The sequence below is a fragment of the Ceratosolen solmsi genome, unplaced genomic scaffold (assembly GCF_000503995.2).
Source record: "Ceratosolen solmsi marchali unplaced genomic scaffold, CerSol_1.0 scaffold11, whole genome shotgun sequence".
Classification (NCBI taxonomy): Eukaryota; Metazoa; Arthropoda; class Insecta; order Hymenoptera; family Agaonidae; genus Ceratosolen; species Ceratosolen solmsi.
The window spans coordinates 2,763,317-2,790,376 of record NW_011948416.1 but is presented as its reverse complement, the minus strand read 5'-3'; the positions used below and the strand labels follow the sequence as shown (position 1 = coordinate 2,790,376).

At 23.7% G+C, this 27,060-nt stretch overlaps 1 protein-coding gene across 3 annotated transcripts in view; it reads left to right on the top strand.

Moving 5' to 3' along the window:
* LOC105359178 (uncharacterized) overlaps nt 1-25,936 on the top strand; it is a 32,644-nt gene extending 6,708 nt beyond the window's left edge. The window contains exons 1-4 of one of the 3 annotated variants that reach the window (XM_011495689.1): nt 3,353-3,433; nt 17,356-17,733; nt 22,045-22,314; nt 25,502-25,936. In XM_011495689.1, coding sequence (XP_011493991.1) covers nt 17,356-17,733; nt 22,045-22,314; nt 25,502-25,588 — 735 coding nt within the window. In that variant the 5' untranslated portion in view covers nt 3,353-3,433 and the 3' untranslated portion in view covers nt 25,589-25,936. Of the gene's footprint in view, nt 1-3,352; nt 3,434-10,324; nt 10,728-17,355; nt 17,734-22,044; nt 22,315-25,501 lie in introns of those variants that run through there. The other 2 variants (XM_011495687.1, XM_011495688.1) reach the window with 2 other exon arrangements.
* The last annotated feature ends 1,124 nt before the right edge of the window (nt 25,937-27,060 follow it).

Here is a 27,060-nt window from a genome sequence, read left to right as displayed (position 1 = left end):
GAAAAATATATATATATAATACACTGAATTTTCATATGAATTCTTTTATTATAATTCTAATTCTAATTATAAAATAATTTACATAAAAAAAATTAACTTACAAAATTGAATATTGAAATTTATTCTGTAAAGCACGGGTAATTATTATTATAATATATTATATTTCCAGTTATAAAAAGTGGTACTCAAAATAAATAATGTTCTTTAACTGCAGATAATTATAACATTTTAGAACTCTTAATTACATCAATTTCAATATTGCTCATAAAAATTAATGTCCAAGAACGTCGATTTTTCAGTTATTAATTTACATACTAACATTTTCTTTTTAGTAATGGAAAAAAAAGAGAAACCGCCATTGTCAGCTGCCTTCTCTTACATAATTTTCATTAATATTCGACTTCAAAATTACCTTATATCATAAGCTCAGCCTTAGATATTTTTATCGCAACTAAATAAGAAAATTCCAGGAATCTACGATAATAGTTTTGTCGGTTATATAATGCCCAACAAGGCACAAATATGTCACTGATGCGGGGGAAAATAATGACCATCGATGCGGCATCGCATGGTTTTCAACATCCGGCAAAGGACACCTCCAGTGACCCACTTTGCCATTTGGTTCTTTCTACCTTTCGGTTACTAAGATAAAAGAATCCTTCAAGATATATTGTTTCAAAAAATAATAATAATACTCAGCTCCTTCTTAATATTAAACTATTGTTATCTACTTTTAAACAAGAACGAGTTCATAAATTGCATTTTATTTAACATTTATATAGTTATGTGTATTTATTTACTGTGAAAAATAATTAAAATTTGATGAAATCTATTTATTTTCAATTTTCTATTTTTATTCATATCATATCTAATCTTAAATGTCAATAATGTTTATATATATATATATATATATATATATATATATATATATATATATATATATATATATATATATATATATATATATATATATATATGTATGTATATGCATGTATATATATATGTATGTTTATACATATAAAATAGCAATAAGATACTTAATTAAAAAATATAGTTATTAAAAGAGATTATTTAAATTGTGAGTAATATTGTTTATGTGATCTTTTTATAAAATTATTATAGCTTATAATTTTTTATTATCTACTACAATCTATTGTATTATTTATAAACAATTTTCTTTTATAATTACCTAAAAGATTTACAGAAGCTCATACTACTTAAGATTTTTAGGATTTGTATTCACAGAAAGTGAGAAATCTTATATCTATTCTAATAATTTCAATAATTTAAAGTTTTAAAATTCTTATTTTCATCTTTATTTATTTTATAATTAATTACTAAATTGTATAATTTCTAGTATTCAAGTGAACCTACAATTTTGAATAAAATTATATTGTAATTGTATATACATTGATAATGATTATAGGTAACATACATTCAAATATTATAAGATCCAAATTAATTGAGTTTTATTCCAACACAAACGAGTTAGTTTTCAATAATAATTTCTTTCCAACGATCATATAATACATTTCACCATGTTCAAAATTGGTTTAAAATATATTTAAAAAATTATTATCATAACTACTTAAACATTTACACGTTTCAACATACATTTTATAGTTATTTTCAATCATTATCTCTGTTAATTATCTGTTTTATAAATCTTTAATCTAAGAATGATTTCAATAAAGTTTCAAATAAAAATTTTGATTCCACAAAGAACGTGTATATAAACAAATAATATTTTCACACGTTTAAATACGAAGTATAAATTATAAATGCAGTTTTTTAAAGTACAAATTGATATAAACACAAAATGAGAATACATGTGATGAAATAGATAAGTGTATTATATAATTTTTAGATGATTTAATGTTAAATTGATTTATAGTATATCATTTTTTAATAATAGGATAATATTTCTATTAATTTTATGAATATCTCAGAGATAGAAATTCTGAGGATTGTCTTTAATCTCTTTGGTCTCTAATATGCTTAAATGTTAATTTTAATTATTATATGATAAGAATTAAATAATTAATTAATTGTGCATACATAATTATTATAAATTAAATAATAATATAAGATCGCCTATGTATATATTGAGTATTATACTTTAATGTTTACATTTATAGATATAATTATAGTAAATTTCACTCTTGAAATTATATTCATGAAAATTATGAAAAACATTATGCAAGAAATAAATATTTAGCAATTAATTAATTGTAAATATTTTTACTATATAATAGCTTATTAAAATATTCGTATTTAAATTATATATGGCTAATTGATTTAATTATTAGAGATTGTACATTGATTTTTTAAATTGATAAAAGTATTTTATAAATGTCTTATGCCGACTATTAAAAACCTCAATTTTGAAATAATTTATTTTTAATAGTAGTAGTGATAAAAATGCAATTAACGCACATACATACACACACAAATATATTAATTTATACATGATAAACAAAACTTAAACATAGAATTAAACATAGAATTAACACACTTACACATACGCACACACGCACGCACACATACGCACACACGCACGCACACACACACACACAAAATCATATTAATTTAGAAATGTTAAACAAAGCTTTTCTATTCTGCAAAATTTATTTCATAATAAGAAAGAGAGTAAATATAATTAATTGCATATTAAATAATGAAAAAATAATACTTTTGTCGGCTAAACATTTTAAAACTGTAGTAATTATAATATTTTTCAAGATTATTTTAATTTTTCTTCGGATAAAAGTGAAAATTCTATTATGAACTGGTACTTTCACGTTCAATTCCGGGAAATCAAAGGTATTCTAGTTTTTATATTCTCCACTTTAATCTCTATTTACATTTACATATGAACACTTTCAGATCTATAAAAACTGTAAAACTGTATATATAATATTTTTAAATACTTATAGCTCCATTATCTTATAAATCGTTTACTGATGTTTTTTTTTTTGTTAAACTCAATTTATATTTAGATTCTGACATTTGCATCAAATAACAATCAATCTTACCACATCAACCTTGACATACACATTCATCTTTAAAATGCATGTGCCAACAAAATATAGTAATTGATAAAAACGAAATCGTTTATCGTAATTTTAATCGCATTTCAATACCAATATAACCCACTAAATGGTATAATAAGTAATGGCGAATAATGATACATTGTTCCATTTCAATAAAATTCCTTGCACTCTCTGCGCCCCCCAGCAGACATGAGAGTGAAAGCGTGCACGTCATTGTTTAAACCACGTGGTACAGGAAACCCGTCTCCAAGGCTTACGTGCACTTGTTTATGAATATCAGTTAGACAGGTGTACTCGTTGATTGTGGTTCGTCTGCACGAATTTTTTTAAATGGAATGGCGCCGTCATTATGAAGGGCAAGCAAAGTGGCTGTACAGGAGGTTAGTTTTGCATGTTAGTACATCTTTTGAGCAGTTAAGGTGATTACGATAGAGCAATATTTCTGTATATCAAAAAGGAGACAATATAATACAAATTTTATTAATATTAATATTCATGATTCAGAAAGTTTATAAATTTCAATATAAATATTTTATAAATTTAACATTAATTATTTATATAATTATTTTGATTGTACTTACTTTCGGATACATTACTTTCATTACTTGAAATATAAGAATTGCAGAAGTTGATAGTAAGAATTCATAGCATTGTTTCATGAAAATGTTAAAGAATGTTCGTTCTCTACGTTCAGTTTTTTAAACAAACATAATTTTAACATTTATTAACTGTCTAACGTCCTATGTAGGAAATTTGTTATATATATATATATATATATATATATATATAATTCTGTATATTATTAGAAGTTATAACGATTAATTACTTACAACAAAAATTAATTTCTTATAAAAAAAAAAAAAAACGATAACTTTCTCGTTTTAGTTGATAATAGCATTAAAATAATATACACACGAATGATGAATATTAGAATCATCTTATTTTAAATTTAAATTAAAACTTATAGGTATAAAAATGTATAATTACCTTAATATATTACAAGCTAATATATTTAAATGTTAAAATATAACGAGCAATAAACTTTTATAAATTTGCATTACTAATTACAATATGTATTCACAAAATAAATTATCTAGCAAGTTTGTGTGTATTAACATATTTTATAAATTATCTATATTTATAAATCAGCAGAATAGCATTTCTTTCCAACAAAGTTAAACATATCTTCTTGAACCAAATTGTCGAATAATGATATAATCGAATATATAATTATTTGTTTTTAATATCTGAAATTGCTTTTAATATTCATTTATAAGATATTTATAATTAATTATTTATAATTATTAAGATTCATTTATAATAATTTATACAATCTTGTAATTAATAAAATGATAGATACTTTACACTCTTGTTTCTTTATATACATATAAACGTAAGTTTGGGTATGCTTGAATGTATATGTGTATGTACGTTTGTATGTGTGCACAAGTGCATATGATTGTTATTATTTCGCTTTAATTTTTATGTTTGAACAATTATTGTATAAAATAAAATTTATAGTTTATAAGTACACAAAGCATCGAACTTAATTCATTTCCTCTTCAAATTCATTCAATTAGATTTTACTATAGATGTTATATAACGATAAATATTAGAATTAACTTAAATATAATAAATTATTATTAAATAAATTGATTGAAAAAATAAAAATTATGATATTCATTCATTTATTCATTATAAATTTTTTAAAGTTAAATAATTTTTATGAATGCTAATATTGTAATTTCTAAATAAAATAAAATAGGTAGATAATTTATAATAATTAATCGTATAAATCACATAAATAACCATTAAATAATTGAAAATTAAATATAAATATTAGAATTTAGTTATTTGCGTATGTATTTCTATTTACATATCTATTCTTATGTGTATTTTGATTATTTAACAATTTAATGATTAATATATTTGTCATTATATTTACAAAACTATTGTATTTAGCAATGAATTTCTAGTATTACATTTTTGTTTCTTTATAGTATTTATATATATATATATATATATATATATTTTGTTGTTGTTGTTGTTATTGTTGTTGTTGTTAATACTAATATTTTAAATATTTTTATTTAATAGTTATATTATCAACTTATAAATAGAAATAATATTTATATTTGTAGGCGTAAAATTACTTTTAAGAAATAATAAATATTTAACCAACCAAGGCAATATTTCAATGTTTCAAAATAAATTTCAATTAATGGATCCAACAGAATACAATAAAAAAACATACAATTCATTTCAGCGCCATAATAAAATTCCAATATATTAAGTCGCACAATTCAACGATATGTTCTTTTAAGTGATGTAACCTCTTAATAGGTCTAACTCACGATCACAGTGAAATATATTCACAATCGCTAACACATGCATCCTCACAATGTTTAATCTACGTAAAATCGTATATATCTGTTACTTACAAAGTTTAAATTTCTCACGATGTGTTGATTAAAATAATTTTTGGAATCGTAAGAGAGCTTTCTCTACACGCATATTGTCAAAAAATCGCAACTAAACCAATAATTTATAAAACGCTGCTTGATGTAAATCGAATGTTGCTCTTTGAAATTTCCTGATTCTTATACAACATTCAAAAAGTGCCAAGACAATGAGTCATGAACTGGAGTTCTTCGGTAATACCGTAATAGCCTTTCCTTAATTCAATTCACCTATCATTCTCCTTTGTATATAATTCAGCCATGGACGTATACATAAATGTGCCCTTATCGTTGGAAATCAATATCACGAAATCGTCTCGAAGTAATTGACAGTGATTATGGACATCGGCTGTGAATCTCAGAAGAGTGCTTAAGAGAGAGAGAGAGAGAGAGAGAGAGAGAGAGAGAGAGCTGATACATTTATTCTTGAGAGATTTCGTGTATCACGAAAACCCATGTCTATACCATAAATGCATAGTTTAACATGTCTTTTACTTGTTAAGCTTCCTTATTTTTCCACTTTGCCCCCTCCATTATCATCTCGTCCAATTTAATCGGTTTAAGGAGAGGCCAGATTTACTGAGAGATAAATCAACTGGACATAGATATTAACTTGCACGTTACTTAAGATATTACGTATTTATTGGTTTGGAAATGATCACTTTGCATTTTCTACAATTTTTAACACTTTCAATCTTATGCTGTGAAATTCCATTTTCTTTATATTCTCTTACTATCGACGTAAGCATTTCGATCGACGTAAAAATTGTGAGGATATCTATGCAGAAATAATCACGAAATTTCATTAAAACCGTTTTTATTTTTATTAAATACGATAATGTATTATTAATATTATAATTATTCCAATTTAATTTTTTATCAATCATTTAATTAATAGATGGCTATTACATAATACGAAATATATAAAAGAAAGTTTAAATATTTAGGATACAATTCTAATATAGTTATAAGATTCTGATATATTTCATGGAATTAAACTTATAGGTCAAATTTTAAGAATTAAACTTAAAACGATTAATTTGTTTTATATAATAGTTATCTAATTTATTTTTGCTCAATTACATTAAATTCAATTTTTTTAATAATTATAAGTACACTTAATACTACAATTTTTTTTTTAAATTAAATATAACTTGAGTAATATACATTTTGAAATTTTAACAAAATATTGATTATTCAAATAAGGTTTGAATTGGTTTTGAAAAATTGGTTCTGTTATGAAAATCTATTTTTTATATATTTCTTATATTTGAGTAGAGGTAGAGACATGTGTTGTTGTTGTTTTTTTTACCAATTTCTATTAAACTACTTTCTCGCTAACTAAGACTTCGTAGTCATACTGTTTTTTTTTTTTTCAAAGTTCATTCAATTAAATATTTAATAGGAAATTCTATCATTTTATACAATTTACATTTATTCAATTAATATGTTATAAATTTAATATAGTAGATAATTTTTATTGAAAGCAGTTATTATTTATCGCAGTTGCTAGTGTTTATTGTCTTAAACATGAATAAAATAGTTCAAAATACGTTTTTAATCATATTCGACATAACAAATATCAGATATTTAAACAATATTAAGATCTCATAAATAAGATATAGAAATACATACATGATTATATTTACTATTAATTATATTTATAGAAGCACTTTTACGTCCAAAATTTAAATCAAATAGACATTTTTCTTTAAATGTAACTAAATAAAAAAGAGAAACTTTGATAAATATTTAACTATTTTATAAACTCAATGTCAAGTATTGCCATTCATATTATAAATTTTAAATATAAAATTTGTAACCACAACATAAATGTTATATTTTCAGTAGAGTACTTTCTCCCATGAGTTTTCCTCCTATAGGTTTTCCTTAATTTAGATACTTAGACTACGTATTATATAATTAAGAATATTAGTAAGATATTATTTCAATGTAATGAATAATTATCCTATCTATATAGATATAAAAAAAATATTTTTACACTACTATAGTTTATATTTATACTATAGTTTATATGTAACTTAAATCAGAAATTAACTTAATAATGAATGCTATTTTTCTTTAGCCTAATATCTTTGTATTTTCTAAGGTATAATTGAAATACCAAATATATCGAATTTTATATGCGAACATAGTAAATAGGTATTTAATTTAATTAATATGCGACAAATAATATGCTTGTTGCTCACAATTAAAATTACACAATCTATTAAAAAACTTAAATTTTTATTATTTATATTTTAAGTGCTAACATAAAATCATCCATTGTTTTCTTTCACCACATAGTGTATCCCATCACGCATGAAATATTTAGTTTCATAGATTTTGCTGAATATTTCATTTATTTTTCTCAAATAAATTTTCTAATTTACTACTTGTAAAATCTTATAGTTTAAAGGTTCAAAAAATAAACAAAATATTTATATTCATTATATTCCTTGTATACGTTTATACGTATTTGTGAAGAATTTTTACATTTTGTGAATAAAAATATTTGTTGCGTTGATCTCTATATTTTTTACAATAACTGTTAGTATTTTATCTTCCTGATTTTATCTTTCTGTTATATCATATATATATATATATATATATATATATATATATATATATATATATATATATTGATTTAATAAGATTTAATAAGAATAATAAGAGTCTCTTCAAATTTCTTAAAATTAGATAGATCACTTAATAAAATTTTTATATCAATATAAACCGTCATTAAATATTTGTTATTCCTGGATACGTTTGAAATTATTATAATTATATATCTCTCATACTATTATCGAAGTACTTATTTACTATTATATCAATGCACCTTATTAGTGTTCTTTATTATTAACAAAGCAACAAATGAAGTTACTCGTAATTTTACGCTATTTTTGTTATATTGAAACAACTAATGTTTAGGAATTTTGAAATAAATTATAATTTATTATAGATATTATAATTAATGGAGAAACTGCTTAAGCTATTTTCTTCTGTGCAATTGTTGAAAATTTGATTAATTAATCTGATACATTAAGCAACGTATTATAGTTTAGTTTAATAGTAATGTAGTCTTTGAAATTAAAGTTAGTACATTTTAACTAAGAAAACAAAATATAATGTACCAAATAATATTATAAAAGAATATAATTATTAAAATTGAGAAAAATTGATGAATAATAATCTTCAAATTTATAAAATTATAAAATAAAATGTTATTTCATAATAAAATATATATAATATTTATATTATACATACCATATTATTTATCATAAATACAAAAATTTTTTAAATATATTAAATTAAATATAACACTGAATACAAAAGTTGACAATTGAAATAAATTTCGTTGTCTACAAAGTGTTGACTATATAGTTAAATTTATTAAGTTTTTAGGAAGTAGAATATTAACTTGCATAAATTAAAATCATAGTGATATCGAATATTTTTGGGGCAGATAATACAAAAAATAAATAAATACCCATAAACAAATTTTTTATTCAGTATTAAATTAATTATATTTATGTACCAATATTTATACCGCTTTCATGCAAAGTATATGAATATATTTTGAACTATTAAGCTATAATTAAAAAGAAAAATATTCAATTTTACTACTACGTTATAAGTACTATTTTCATTCGTTATTGTTAAGCATCGATGAAAAATATATAAATTTGTTTTTTAGTCAAACCTAAATACAATCATACAAGGATATAATTCGAGCTTAAATACAAGCAGATCTATTATATTCTCTATTCATATTTAAATATATAAATACGCAATTTTTTGTTATCACTGATGAACAATAATATTATTTATTTATCATAAAAACATTTACATATTTAATAAATTACATCTTTTTTTTGATAATTTCCAATTTGAAAGTTATAAGTTCTTTTGGTTTCGTGTAGAAAGTTTTATGTAATATCTATTGAGCCATCACTGTATAAATATATTCGGATTTTTAAATGTATGGCATATATTTGTTAATTTAACATTTGCATAACTTTATAATGAATTAAATGATTGATAAATATAATTCCTATATTTATATTAAAAGAATTAAAAAAAAATGATTAAGCTGAAGGAGTGATGAGAATATTTATGAAATGTAATTGTTATATATATAAAAGCTTATATAGCATAAAATTAATTGAATAAAAATCAGTGCTTCTTTGAAATTGTATAAATTAATAATTAAGTATTAATAATTAGGAAAGGATCGATTAGTTTTTGTTTTAAATAAATTTTCAACCTACTTGTTCGGAATCCAGATTTAAATAGTACAATGAAAGGATTGATCGATTAACTTTATGATTTATATTTGAAAACCACCGATTACTGGTTTATTAAAATCTACGATACTTTTCTCTTATTAAATTCTGCGCAAATATCATGATATCAGTCGATAACTGATATGATTGCGATGACCTCTTTATTATGATTAAAGTATATTATTAAAGCCATTGAGTTTAGTTGCGATTTCATAAGCTAGTAAAATTTTACGAGCACATAAGAAAAATTTCTTTTCGTAAAAATCAAATTCTTTTTGCTTTTCTCTCTGAAACCACCCCCCCCCCCTCCCTCTCTCTCTCTCTCTCTCTCTCTCTCTCTCTCTCTTATCTACTTCTCTCGTTCACTCGCTCAGTCTCTCCCCTCCCCCACCTACCCGCTTACACATGCTATGGTAGAGGATAGACTGGCGCCAGATCGCATTTCCGTAATGGAACCAGCTATTGGTGAGTTTTGCTATTCGCGGCTCCTCATAATTAATAGAAATGCAGTCGCGTGTTCGCGGCGTCGAGGTCGACTGCGGCCGCGGCGGCAATGGTGGCGCGGAAGTCGCTCCTAGAAAGTCACCGTACCAGCTTCGGTAGCCGCGTGCTTTACTTCATCAACGTCCGTCATCTCGTCGGTACACGCGATCCGAAATGTCGAGTTCGATGATCCGCTGTGGCAACGGAAACTGTTACAACAACAGCAACGTCCTGTACGCATCCGCCCGCTGCGTCTTCCTACTCATATTCCTGCTCTTCTTCTTCTGCTCGGGCTTCGTCCTCAGACTCGCCGTCGAGGTCTTTGTATTCAAGTGCCGCACGCTCCACGTCTGTTGACATGTCGCGCGGCACATTCACCTTCATCTCTGGGACTTGCTACTGCTGTCGCTGTACCAAACGACAACTCGAGACCGGCTCTTCTATAGGTACACTACACTGGCTTCACATAACTCGGCTTTCAACCTCCTAACCACTCCTAACAACTCTTTTATTATTCCAACCTCATCATACGCTATCCCTTGTTTTATGGGTGAATACGAGCCTCGGAATATCTGGCTATTCCGGTTGTAGTAGTACACAACACATCTCACTACACCTCGCTTTATTTTACATGTGCTGCAAGTCAATATTTACGTAATATTCGTGCAAAGTCAAGACTCTAGCCATAATTGGCACCTAAAATTAACAAAAAGCATTTTTAAACGATTCGACATTTAAATCTATAATTTTTCAGTCGATTAAATTTTTTCATATTTAATAAATTATTATTGTTTGTATTAATTGGCATTAATAGTCTTTGCCTTTACTTTTACATGTAGAATACGATTCCTTAAAGAACATATTTCACAATTCACACAAATGTATATATATATATATATATATGCAATACGTATCAGATTAGAACATAAATAAAATAAGACTCGCAAAATACTAAATCATAAGATAATCAACACACTTATCAACACACCTATTAACATACTAATCAGCACAATACATGGAATTCTCATATGGAGTTCCGTAGTTGAATAATAGTTTTAAAGAAAGGGAAAGTCCTAACCAACACAAAGAATGTATATACGAATATACCAGAGGCACGCATTTAACATATTTTTTTAGTTATTTACATTATTACTTAACTCAAATTATAATTCGAATACATTAAAGGAACAAAGTGATATATATATATATATATATATATATATATATATATATGAGTTATCTTTAATTCAATAATTAATATTCGAGCACCAATGCTCAAACTTTTACTTCAAAGATTGCATAAGGTACATACGTACATGGCATCAAATCTGTTGAAAGAAATGTTGGGAAAAAAAAATTTCAAATGAAATTTGAGTGATTCAATAGTCTATACACGCACAAGTCATGCGTTGATGTCACTATGTCAATGCCGAAAACCGAGCACAGATAACGTCTTAGTCTCTCGTAGTCTCCCGTAGTCGTTGATGACTAAACGTCCTGTTGTTATTTATTTAATCACCTGTTGTTTTTAAAGAATCTAATTATTGATAAAAAAGAATAACCTAATCTAATATTGTTGTTTAAAAGTGATATATCTGATCAATAATGGTAGGAGGACTATTTTTTATTAATATTTCACTAAAACGATATAATCTGAAATACATAATTTTGGTAATTTCGATTTTAAAATATCTAAAAATTTTCGTTATCTATATTCCAACGTATCTTTAAATGTTGATTTATTCTTTGATATTCCAGAATCTGCATCAAAAGACTATCAATTTTATATAATATTACAACAGTATTATCTCATTATTAGATTATTAGATTATTGTTATTTAATAATTACAATAAATGAAATTTTTATATATACTATTTAATATAGATAGTAATACTTGATACTAAAATTTCATAGTGATTTAGTAAATATTATAAATATAATAAATTGTCCTTTCTGCTTAACTAATATTTATAAGATTTATGTAAAAGTATTAAAAGAAGTTATAATTTTCAAAATCTAATAATTTGCAAATAATATTAGCTTACATTGTTTGAATTTATTATTCCGTTTACTCATTTATTTAAAACACTTTTAATCAATTTCACTTAAGTATTATCATACTAAAAAGTAAAAATTAATTATGTCTATAATACATTTTTTTCATTAATTGCAGGAAAGTTAGTGAAAGTTTAGCTAATAACGGAATTTACACAAAGTAATGATTTATTTACATGCAAACAATTCTTATAATCGTTCTTTCGTTAATAATAATTTTAAAATAACTACCAAAAAATATTGAAAGATCAAGTGCAATTTACTTTCCTTTTAAAATAGCATTACTATTTTTACTGCTTAATACTGTAGTATAAATTATGCAATTATATAACGTTATCGATGGAGAAATATGTTTAGAAAAATACAGAGGACTAAATATTTATCATTATATCTTAATAAATTGTACGTTGTTTCGGAATGTTTGTAATACGATTACAGTTTATTATTCTATCAAAAAGTTAGACAGATTAGTTAGTTTCAGAATCGTGCAATATTTTAAAATTGCGCTTCTAATTATTAATAAATAGGCGAATATATTTAATTAAATACACAATTAAATATATGATTATCTGGAATTTGGCAGCTCCATTTTAAGTTTGTAAGGAAATAAAAATTTAATATTACTTTAAACTTCATGAGCATGTAGAAAACAAATTTATTGTTTATAATAATATTAAAATTAATAATTATTTGCATGTAATACATATGATGTGAAAGGACAGTGATTCAGTTAAAAATAAACATTAATAATAATACGTAATAAAAATATTTATATTATATAAATAATATATACAATGTCAAATTATTTTCGCTATATGTAAATTGATTTTCAGTTGTAGAAACTAATTATACGACTTTAGTATACTTTTATCGATGCCTAGCTGTAAACGAAATTTACAATTTTATTTTCTCATGCTTAAATAAACTCCTTGTTAAATAAACAAACTACAGATTGTTATTATATAGTTTCTATCCATTTAAATATTTATCTAATTTGAAATAATTTGGACTTAAATTATCCACCAAAGTTTTAACCAATAATATTTTTAATCTTTTAAAATTAATTATTTACTGTAAAACTATTTATCTGCGTATTCAATCATAATTTTTAGTTAATACTACAGAACTTGGGTGCAAATCATTTTTTTTTTTTTTTTTTTTTTTTTTTTTTTACAATACTTCCATTACAATCGATGTAAAATTTCTAAATAACTAATTCCATGTTCAATTTACATTTTAATTCAATAACCTGTTTGAAGTGCGTTGAATCTACTTTGTCTCCAATTAATTGTCCTTTCTCTTTGAAAAACTGAAAAAGAAAAAAAATTATATACCTACATAATTTATTTTAATGGGCCAAAAAAATTTTGGATTTATTATTATGAGAAGATATTTATTATACAATCGCTTGTTAATATTCTCTTAATAGGTGCCCTTGTTTTATTCACTCACGATTGTACATCGTCACGATTCGTTCCAATTACACGTTCCAAATATTCATTACCCTGATTGATATTATACATTTACATCAGCCATTTACAAAACGTCATAATAAATTTTTCTCGCTTTATTACAATAAATAAAAGCATTTCAAATCGTTTAATTGTAAATGAATTTTAGATATATGTACTGAAATTCAACAAATTCATGCTAATTATAATTGCATTCGTAATTCTTCTCTTTTGCTTTCATACGGTAGGCCTGTTAAGTACGCGAACGTACACATCTGAGAACTTTTACTTCACGCTGATGAAGTGAGAGTAAGAGTGAGAGTATATCCTTGGTTTGGTCATACATTAAACTTGATTTAATGGCTTCCTACATAATGAAGGTATCTTTTACGATTGTAAATGTCCCTGATCAAATTATACGGTCATTGATTTGTTTTATTTTTCACACGGTTTCAGACTTATAGTAAACACAACACTGAAAAACACAAAATTGCTATTCTTTATGTCTTTGGTAATTAAAAGGACATTCACATTTTTAGCTTGAATTTCACTTAATTGGACATTTATTGCTTGTAATAAAAACTTACTCGTTATATTCCTATCGCGTCAATAAAATAATAACTTTTCAATAATGTGAATAAAAATTTCAAATTATTTTATTAACGATTTACTAATTTTTATAATGAAATTTTAGTAAAAATACAATAATATATATATATATATATATATATATATGTATTTGTAATTATCACGATTATGCTTTTTTATTTTTAAATAAATTATTCATTCTAGTTAAATACTGCATATTAGTATTTTATACATTATACACTTACAATTTTCCTCCGATACTAAAACCAAATTAACGATAAATTAACGAATAAAATATTATATTATGTTATATTTATCAATTTAGAAAAATATATAATACTCGCATATAACATTTCAAAGCAACCATATTATTAATTTCATTAATATTATATTTATTATATTCTAATATACTTATTTAAATCTTATTATATTTATATAAAACTATATGTTTTCTTAAATTTTATCAGAAATATATTCATAGTCATTAAACTAAATATATCAATAATAATATTGTAATATTTTCATAATATCTCATCGCATCAATAGTGCGCCTAAATAATAATACTAGTAATGTTACATTAACACAATCAATAATAAAGTCAATGTATTAAACGCGACAAGTATGTACATTGCTATCACCTTTCTCTGATAGATATACTGTGATTCGAACTCAAAGTTAAGAAAGTAAAAAATTCATTTTTGACGGTAAATTTTAACGATTTTAACGATAGAGATTAATAGTAAAAAAGAAAGATATATCGGAATAGAAAAACGTTTGATTGTAATAAACATATATATAACACACATATAACCTTTATAATTTCTGAAGGTAGATTGATATACACGGTAACTTAATTACGTACATTGGTCAGGGTCGTACAAAGATTTAAACTATAATTTCAAATACGACGTATTCCCCTTTATCACATAAGGAGTAAAAGAATTTTCACTTTCATTAATTTTTAATCATTATTCATTCAGAATGACAAAATTTCTTTTTTACAATGACATTATATTTCCGTTATAATTTATCTATTAATCTACTATAATTTATGTACTATAATATTGTTTATATAAAGACAATTGTATCACTCCATTAATACATATCGCATTATTGGTTATATGTTAATATAAATATCATTTATATTTATACTTTATTCTCTTTTATAATAATATAAAAAGTTATTATTGAAAACTATAATTCGTTTCTTTAAATTTTGAACCAATAATTAAAACGTATTTAATATTTGTGAAAATTAATATGAAAAATTTTCTCAAGTGGGTTGATATTATTGTATCTAATTCATCATAATAAATTATTCTTCATGTATTATATGAAATACTATTAAATATATATTCTTATGGACTCCTGACAACTTGAGAGATATATAAATATATGAATTATGATTTGCAATAAATTTATTTCATTTAAGAATTAATATTTTTAAGCTATTATATATTTAATAGAATTGATAAATAAGTTATATATCAATAATATTCAAAATTTTTGAAATTAATATAATTGTAATTAATATAAATTAATGTTAAAAAATATTATACTAAACGTTAAATAAAATTAAGGTTATTAATCAATTAAAATATTGTCAAAGTACTTTTTAATAAAAATTAATCAAATTATTGATATAAAAAATGCGATAAAAACCATTCAATTAAAAAATTCCGATGTTTTATATTAGAAAAAAAATAATAATTAATAAAAATAATTATTGAAAAGTATATTTTATATGGTAACTTATTATTCGGTAAAATGTTGAAAACAATAGTTATCCAATATTTTGAATAACTTACAGTACAAGGAGGTATAAGAAATTTATATTTATTTTTCAAAATATCCATCGTAAAATAATTAGTTATTTCTTATTTTCATGTTAAATTTTGCTAATTTTTCTAACTTAAAATACGTATGAATCGAGAAATTGCTCATAGTTATCATATTTTCGAGAATTCAATGAATTTTTTGTTCCTTTTGCTCGATTATTATTAGACTGGTTATTAACTTTCTATTTTATTTAAATACTATGTTTCATTATTATAGTGTAAATACTAATATAATTTTATATAGAGTTAACCTAAAATCAAACTATACATTTTCATTAATTTACATCAACATTAAATTAGATAACGAATCAGTACATAATGTTTTAATGCTTAGTAGTTTTAATTGAACCGCTAACTTTAATGATAATTATTTGAAAGTAAAATATTATAAATTACTAAAACCAAATATAATTTAATAATAATATATAGCGAAATTTTGTTAAATAAATCATTTTCCCTTGTAATTTTTTAACAATTAAATGTTATTTATGTATCTAATCAATAATTTATTGATACAATTTTGAACGGCTTATCATAAAAATATAGATATATCAACTTTCTCTAACTATTAATATTGAGTACATAAAGTTATACATATATATACATATATATATATATATATATATATATATTTATATAAAGTCATGTGAAATATTTTTAATTGGCTACAAGTTTTTTATATATAAAAAATACTAAAAGCGATAATTGCAAAATCTATTTAAGACATAGAAAATTCATATTTATCTAATTTTCATGTATATTTCACTCAATTTAATATTAATATATAAAAATCATTTTAACTACATTTCGTAATTCTATTTTAAAATAAAAAAAAAACTATCCCTATACTGTAAAGTGTAAAAAATATGAATTGATGAAAATGAAATATTAATTGTAATGGTCAATCTCGGCTTCTAGGCAACAAATCATCCTTTAAAATCTACAGTTTTTCAAATATTTGTAATGTAAGTTTAAATAAACTAAATCAAGAATTAAAAATTGTTTCACTTTCGTATGTTAGAAATAATTTACAAAATTCCGTTAGAGAATGTTATGAAAATTATTAGCGATTTACGATGAAATCCAAGTGCATGACATTTACGACACTTCGAGTAAAATGTTTTTTTGCCATTTTTACAGATGAATTCGAAGCCATGGGAGATAGGGAATTTACTATGGATTTTATTTGTCGCGGCGATCCTCGGACATGGATTCTGTGACTCAGCGATGCAACAACGAATTGACGGTAAAAGGAAGTACCTTGAAGTCGACGACCTCAGGGGCTTCGATAGACAAGCACGCTTCACCAGCGAGGACGAGAAGGAGGAGGAGACGGCGGACGTCCTTGCAGATTCATCCAAAGCTGAACTGCCAAGGAAGATCGAAAGGAGAAGTGCACGTGTCGATAGTAACTTGAATGGTTTGCAGCATTCGCAAGAACGCCCAAGAGAACCCAGACAGAAAATGAAAAAGCCAAAACCAGGTTTCTTTTGGACTCTCGCTAGGGTCACCTTCGAGGTATCTTAAATTTATTACTACATACTTACATTCCTCTTTTATGCTATTGCAATATAAGAAATTTCTTTAATACATAAACTTTGCTCTTTTGAAAATTAACTTTACCTAATGCTCCCAAAAATTCGACAAGTTTTGAAAAATTAACATATTTTGGGCTTGATTACATTATACATACATAATATTTAGCGTAATCTTTAGGTATAATAATACCTAAAACAGCAGATTATATATAATTAATTTAAAACGTTACAAGTAATATTAAAACTTGTTCGTGAAAATTTTCTCTATCATTAATATAATAAAAAATCATTTCAATTAATTTATTACATTGTGAATATTATTGTATTATTTTCTAAATTAAAACCGTAAGAATAAGTAAAATACTAGAACGCACGTGCAGTGCGTATTCGTTAAAAATTTTTTTTTTTTTTTTTTTTTTTTTTTTTTTTTTTTGACGTATTTATAATTAAAATGTAACTTGAAAACATTAAAACTGGAAGAGAAAGTTGAATATCGTATCGACAGAGGTCGGTAAGAAAGATTTATGATAGTTGTTGGTCTCCATAAGGAAGAAAGGCGGCGCTACAAACGATTAGAAATATACAATGAATATAAGAAATATATTTTTGTACTTTAGGAATAAATATACATTTATCAACATTTCTTTATGAACATTTTTTTCATGTATATTTCATAACGTTACTTTCACTCAATCCCAAAGACTCTGTAAGCCACACGTCAGTATAAGTAAGCTATGTCGGTTAACCAAGAAAGAAATGTTTTGAAAGCAACAAATTTGTGGTTAAATTGACATTTCTACAAAATTGTTATACATTATATAAGTTAATTATAATTTTAATTTGATAGTTAAAAAAACCGGATTGGTATTACTCTTAGAATGTATATATTTTTCTAAGATGGAAAAAGGAAATTGTATTAGTAATGTATAAAAAACAGAAAATTGTAAATTCTTTCCAGTTCTCAAGCATATATACTATTAATGATTATACTAATCTGCTATACTTAATTCATTATTATTTTGATTATACGAAAGCATAAGAGTAGTTATTTTAAATTGCTTAATCATAAATTCTTCTGTTTTGTTATTTTTTAGAAATGAATAATAATAACACTAATAATTTAACGATAATAATTATATTAAAATATTTATCTAAATTTTCACAATCTATAGTTCAATTTCAATCACACAATAAGAAAAATGATAATATTTAATTAACATTTCATTATCTTATTAACATTATTACAAAGATACTTATATTATGTTTCTATTATTAAAACGACTATTTATAAAAAAAAAAAATATTTTAGCCCATGATTGTAAAAAGGTGAAAATATAAATTATTTTTAGTCACTTGTTTCGTATTCTATAAAAGTTTCCTTTATATTTCTAGCATTATAAAAAATCCATACTGTTTCTTCGATTAATAGTAATGTATCGACTGTCCTTTATAAGAAATATTATAATACATAAACGCCACTTCAAAAGCAAACAAATGTATCAATGCCCATCACATTAATAATAAATTGCAGTCTTTCATTTTACAAAATCACAAAATTAAATAGTATCATATTAACAGTAAAATGATACGATGCCATGTATAATATGATATATCATCAAATATATATCAAGTTATTTTATTAGATGTCAGAATATCATGAAGAATAAAATTCGCAGAGGTTCATACAATTTTTTTTTTTTTTTATCTTATTACTCAGAAAATAAAACCAAATATATAATTTCAGTTTCAGACAAAACTAAAGATTGAAAAATCTTTCAAAATTGACTAATTACTGTATTTTATAAAATTATAATATTTATAAAGGTAAAGATAGATAAATTAATAAATAATTATAATAAAGCCTCTATTTAATTTATATAATTATTCTCTCTATTTTATATAATTATAATAAAACCTATAATAGTATCTCTCAAATGCAATAATATTAAAAAAATCTTAATTATATTATATCATTAATATTCGTTGATTTATATAATTGCTTAATTTTTTTTCTTTTTTCGATTAGTTGAAATTTATTTTTATCGAAATACAGTTATAAATATTCTTAATTTTGCTCAATTTTAGGATAAATCCACATAAATACAGATAATTACAATTAAATAATTAAAATTAATGTTTTTATATTTAATACAACATTTCGTAATTTTACAATTAGTATACAATTATTAAAAGCATAGAAAAAGTGAAATTTTTTATTTTTTAATATTTTAATAAATATTTTAAATGAGCATATAAATTATTCATTAAGACATTGAAATTTTTTTAACTATTAAAATATATATTCCTTTAACCCGAGACTGAAAAAAAAATTAATTATAACGATGATAACCAATAATACTAATAATGTTAACGGTAAATAATAAATAAAGAAAATAATAAAATTCATAATTGAAAGAATCAAATGTACTTATAATTTAAATAATTATTTTATTATTGGTTGAAAGAAATGAAATAAAAAGAATTCCATAAGATTTTTAATAACTTTGCTTAATTTTAGCTATTTATTTTTCTCGTAATCAAGTAGTTTTAAAGCATATAATTACTTATTCTAAAATACATTTCATATATCACCACTAATGATTACTCAAATTTATAATTAAAATAAAATAATTGATTCTTTACATGTGAAAAATTACAAGCAACAATATCTTCACATTGTTATTTATTATTATTTGTAAAAAAGGTTTATCTGATATTATTATTTTATCTTATAATTACTATTAATCAATACTAAATTTTACATGTAGTTTATAATAATATATAATATTACAGAGCAAAGCTTTGGATTTAAATAATATCGTGCAATCGCTTGTGTTAATGCTAACAAGTATTGTAAATAAAGTATTATATAAAATATAAATAAATAATGGGAGAATTATTTTCTATTTCTAAAAGCATTTTTTAAATCTAAAATTATTTTTTTTATTCAATACTTTATTACTGTTCAGCTGTACGGCTCAAAACTATACTGGATTGTTATTTCTTTAGGCTTATAGTTGTCTATATTGGCTATGTCTTATATTGTTTTTAATTTTATTTAAGTTCACTTGACCTGCTTACTGTGGTTATAGTAATTAGTTACGTATCTTATTCATCTTTATAATTATTTTTTTTTTTCTTATCTTCTTTACCTTAGAACTATTATTCCTTCCGTAGACCTTGAAAATTATAAAACAACGAGAAAAGACTTCTATGAAGTAATACAGGCAAAGTACTCAATGAGTATTACATGCGCTATACTACACCAGTTTCATAACCAGTTTTCGTTTTTATTATTTGCTCGAGGGACTCCTGCGCGAGTTCATCCAGAGCACTGATATTTTTTTCAGAACAAGTTCACGGGAATATCAGATTCTCAAATATTATACTCTTTACTAGAAAATACTTGGACTGCTCATACATATGTCTCTTTTTGATTATAATAACCTTTCCCGCTACATAATAATATTAATTTTTTATTATTAGCTTCGAATTTACTATTTAATCCAAATCAAAAATAATTATTTAAACATAAAGCTTAGGACTTTAATACTAAATGCTGCGATTCACTTTAACCTTGTTTAAGAATATAATGTATAAAATTAAATAATGCCAATGTACAAATATAGGTTAGTAATTTTTAAAAAAAATACGAACCATGACAAGCAATAGTTCAACGTTCAACACAATCTATGTAAGAGAAAAGTATTATATATTATGTGTTATATGTGTTTATACAATATTGTTGTACAATATTACATTGTATTGTATATTTATATATATATATATATATATATATATACAATAGTATTCTTTCTATCAGTTGCGAACAGTACTAAGCGGTAAACTTACTCTATACTGAACATCGAATGTAAATATTTATTTTTTGTCCATTACTTGAATTTAATAACACATTCATATCGTATAATTTTGTTAGTAAATACATAATTTTAAACAGAACCGAATTTCACGAACATTTTCTGCATTTCGGATACTAATTAAATCCAATGAATTTACATACAATGGCCCATAGACTTCATCCCTTTCGATCATCAACTCCATCAAAACTACTTTCTAAATATCATCATTGTACAATTCTCAAAAATATCCCAAGACCAACTACTCTCCTTGAATAAATATATCGCACTCTCATTACAGTCCCATTAGCCAATAAAGAAAGGCATCTCTGCATAAAGAGGATGCTAAAAAGAAAAAAAAAAGAAAAAAAATCAAATGACTATGAAAAATAAGAGGAAAAAGCAGCAAATTGCGCGCTCTTTTATCCCCTCAGACTTTCAACGACACACGCTCGGCAATCCAGCAGATCAACCAAATTATAAACGAGAGCATTCCAAACGAGTCAACTCCGGCGAAGCAGGGTTTGGCGAGTCTTAAGATGAAAACGATGGTCGCTCCAGGAAATAGGACAGAAAGCGACACTGAGACAATGACAGAAGAACCAGAGTTCAAGCTAACTCGACCGCTGCTGCTGAGTCTCGTTAGGAGGAACGTCAATGGCCTCGTCCGACTATTCAATATCGAATGGCGTGACGCTATTAATGTAAGAGATCAATTCCTTTTTCAGGCTATAACTTATTATGCGACATTCGTTTCATTATTTTAGCTGGCATTACGCTCCTGCTATTGGGCAATGATTTTATTGCAACTTAATGCCACGACCACATTTTGACATTTATCAAATTTTATTGAATTTTAAATGGCCATAAATAATAAATGCTTTCTTTTATTATAGATAGACGTGAATTTCATTTAATGCACATATTTAGACATATCCTTTATTGTATCAAATTCATCCACTAATAAGTTGTAACAGATACTTAAATTAAGCATGCGTACGTAATGATTTTCTTTACTTGATTATGAAGTTTCTGAATTAGAATCTATTATAAAAATTCTGCCAAGTGATCATTTCTAAAATTAAGTATTAAGTAAATTAGTCCTAGGAAATATGAATGATTGCAATATCATAATATGTATTTTAGTTCATAATATTTTTAAAACTGTAAAATAAACAAATAATGTTATTTAAGAAATGTTGAAAATAAAAGCTTACGAATTACAAAAACAACAGTTAACGAAATTTATAATGCATATATCATCCTAATGAATAATATTCAAAAATTCTTTTACGTAATCATTTTTTCACAAAAACATCAATTATATTTAGTTATTCGAAATATGAAAGAATTTTTGGTAACAATAATGCTATTATATTATGATTATTTGAAAAGTTAAGAAATAAAGTAAAATTTTTTTTCAATTTCAATAATCATCGCAGTTTTAATTTACTATAAAAAAAAAATCAGTTTACTTGTAAAAGTAATTAAAAGTTTGTGTCGAAATAATCAATCGACTTTCTATTATAACCTCTAGAGTGTACGTATGTGTATAAATGTACCTTAATAAGTTAATAAACTTGATAATTCTTCAAATGAAGTAATATATAAATAAACATAGATATACTTTTCTTTTTATTTTAGCTAACCTCTGTTTAATTTTTACTTACTTAATTAAAATTTTTTTTTATTATTAAATATATTTTACTGTCACGATATGCATACATATAATTACAAGATTCTTAACAAAAGTTAACTTAAATTATTATTATCACAAGCAAACAAGCAAGTAAAGTAAATTAACGATCTATTAAGGTAAACTTATTCCATGTTTACTTCGAGATACTTAAAATTTGAATTAAAGAGCAGAAAAAGATTATATTACATTTCATAAAATACTATTACATGAACATTTAACATAATTGATAATTTTATAAATGTCATTATGAATATAAGTATTTAGAAATAAAATTGACTAATTTATTCAAATAACCATTATTTAATTGAAAAATTGATAAATAAAAATTATGCCTATGTTGCTTAATTATTGTATAAAATCATGAACATGTAAAACCTTTGTATTAATGATTATTTCGTTATTTTGTATATAATATTGAATTTAAAAATGATTAATCTTATATGTAATATGAAAAAAGTATAAGTAATGTCAATTTATTATGCTTTAAGAAATTAATTAATCCTATCAGAGTAAAAATGTATGCTCGTGTAGAAAATTGATTGGTTAACATGACTTTTTCTGATGATTATTTCCGCTTACTAATTATCATTAAACTACTATTTACTACTTATATTGAAAATATGGGTACTTATAAAATCAAATGTAATGACTACAATCAATTCCGATGATTAATACTGTCTAAGTATTATTTTTCAATTTTTAAATATTTTATAAGAAAGAATGTTTTTTTGTTAATAATCGTATTTTTATCATTATAAATAATAAAATGTTATTAACAACATTTAATTTTCAGCATATGTATATGTATTATATCGTAATCCACATAAGTGAGAGTTGCACTAAATTCTCGCAGATGTATACTCTGGCCAATTAGTGGTGCCTTCATACAATAAGTATCTTCTAGAAATAATTATTTTAACATATAATTTAGCAATGTACGTTATATGCTGGAGCAAATATTGGAATGAATATTAATATATTTTTTTTCAAATTCAACAATTACCGTTAGATCTTTGTTTTCTGACAGAGTCAAAAACCCATATAATTTGTATCCGTACATTCCGTAAAAATAGTATTCATACTATTACGATACATTTAATGTAATGAAAATGTTTTGCTGAGTGTAATAATTGAGGGAATGAATAAATACACACACATACATATATATATATATATATATATATAGAATAAAAAATATAATGTATAAGTGGAAATGAGATTGATTCTATTATGTCTTTATTTAAGTTATGATTAAAATGAAAATTAAAATAAAGCAGTAACAAATTCGGGAAATTACTCTAAATTTTATTCGATATTTTTATTCTGTATTTTCCAGTAGCTTGTATGAAAATATCACGTAACATAATCATTTACTTGATTAAGCTTATAGTAGTCATTGCGAAAAGTGATTTTAAAATTACGTAAGTGTAACCTCAAAATTACTTTTCATTGGGTGGAAAATAGGTACTAGTTGACTTATAACGTATATCTTGATAATGCTTATAATTATTTAAAATTTTGTTTTTAATAAAAAAAAGAAATGAAAGTCTATACATATAATTTGAATTGAAAATACAGTTTAATCATCAAACAGAAGCAATTATTTTTTTAATTAATATTATAAATATTCTCAATCAATTGAAATTCACGTGTACCTGTTACGAATAATTTACTGATAGATGACCGACTAACTAATAATCAAATGGAAAATTCCACGATTTTAGAGTCTCGGAGATACATATTTATTTTTACACGAATATTTGAATAATATTTGTTAGTTCTGAAAATTTTACAAAATGTAATGACTTTATTTAACAATAAATTATATGAGGAAATTATGGCTAAAGATTATTATCTTGAAAGTTTCTCTTTAAAAGAATACATTTCAAAATAACATATTATTTTTAACGAGTAGATGGTCAATTAATTAAAATAAATTTTTACTATATTTTATCACAAAGGAGGATGAAAAATGGAAATCCTATTATCATAGTAATGACGAAATATCGTGCATAAAAATTCACAAATTTGTTTAACTGAATTCTTTGAGTAGATGAGTATTTTCACTTTTTATACGAAATAATCAATTGCGCAAAAAAAAAAAACAAAAAAGAAAATTAATACGCTTAATAACAATTTTTTTTTTAAACATTTTTCTCAAATTTCATATAAATATGTTTTACATTTTTTAGCAATCACAGAAGAATGTGCAAGAATTTCAGCGTGATCTTGGCAAACAAGTGGGTATGTATCTCCAGGATAATCCAAACAATTACTGACAATGAGTCGAACTTCTCTTCGTATGTCAGTGGAAAGTTATCAGATTCGCAGTGCGATGAAAATATTCATATCTTCGTATGTTGCCAAAGACTCTAGAAGTGAATCTCACAAAATTCATTCTTGAATTTTGCATTACAAAACTTCTCGTTCTTTTATCATAATGCATTTATTAATGTTAGAGTATTGTTGTTAGTAATGTTCGAAGTTCACAGTGTTCGTAAACTATGATAATATTTTTTTACTTATATAGCTTTAAATATAAACATATACATTACTTTATTATTAACATTAATTATTAACATGATATCATAAATCTGTAAATATACAACATACAAGGTATTTGAATTGTGCGGATAAAAAAGATATAAATGTATGAAATTTTTGTATTATATGTAAAAATGTTGTGGTCAAATAAAAGCAATTCGATGATTTATGTAAAGTAAACATGTTAAATATTCAATAAAACCCAATAATTTTATTGAAATATTGAAATACAATCAGTATCAAAGACTTTAATATATGAAAAATATTATATTCTTTATATACATCGTTATATAAATTACAAGAAATCCTTTCGATTGAATCTTTTATATGTCTTGTAATGATGCAGCAAAGCATTTCATCGTGAAAGTTTAGCATTGCTTCCGAAAATTTTCATACTTTAATGTTATATTAATTTCTTTCATTATATGTCATAATGATTATTATGAAAAAGAAAGTTTTAATTAAATTCAATGTATCCTACTCAATATTACTTAAATATTGCATAAAACTATTTATGGATCGTATAAAAAATGTACATTCTTTCATAATATTGTAATTCTATGAAATTTGTTATACATTAAAAGAATCTAATTCTAAATCTTACGCTTTTTATAAAATTTTAAATTATTTATATAAATTTTATAAAATTAATGTATTTTTATATCAAATCGTTATAATAAAGTAATATATCTAATAATAGCTGTATTAAAAATTAAAGAAAAAAGCAAAAAATTATCAAGTACTAGATACAATTACGGAAAGAAAATTTGTATAAAACTTAGAGGAAATGATAATCAAGGAATATAAATTAGTCACCAGTTACACTGTAACGAAATTGCAATCCATGTAAGTAATAATGTATAGTTAAAAGATATTTTTATCTTTATAAGTCAGAAGCATATAAATTATACATACATTATCCTATTATTAATCACTATTACAAACTTTAATATTTTATCGTATATAGCGATACAATTGAAATTCCTATGCCATGTTTAGAGTTATGAAATCGACTACTTAATTTATCATCTTCAAAAAGTTTTAGTAACGATTTGAAATTTTCATTTTCAATAATAAAAAAAATCAATTTATAGGAAATTGCATTGCTTTCTTGGTATATTAATGTAAAATATGAAATAAAATAAAGCTACACAATAAACATATGACCTTGAAAATAATTATGTTATATATGAGAAACTATTTTTAG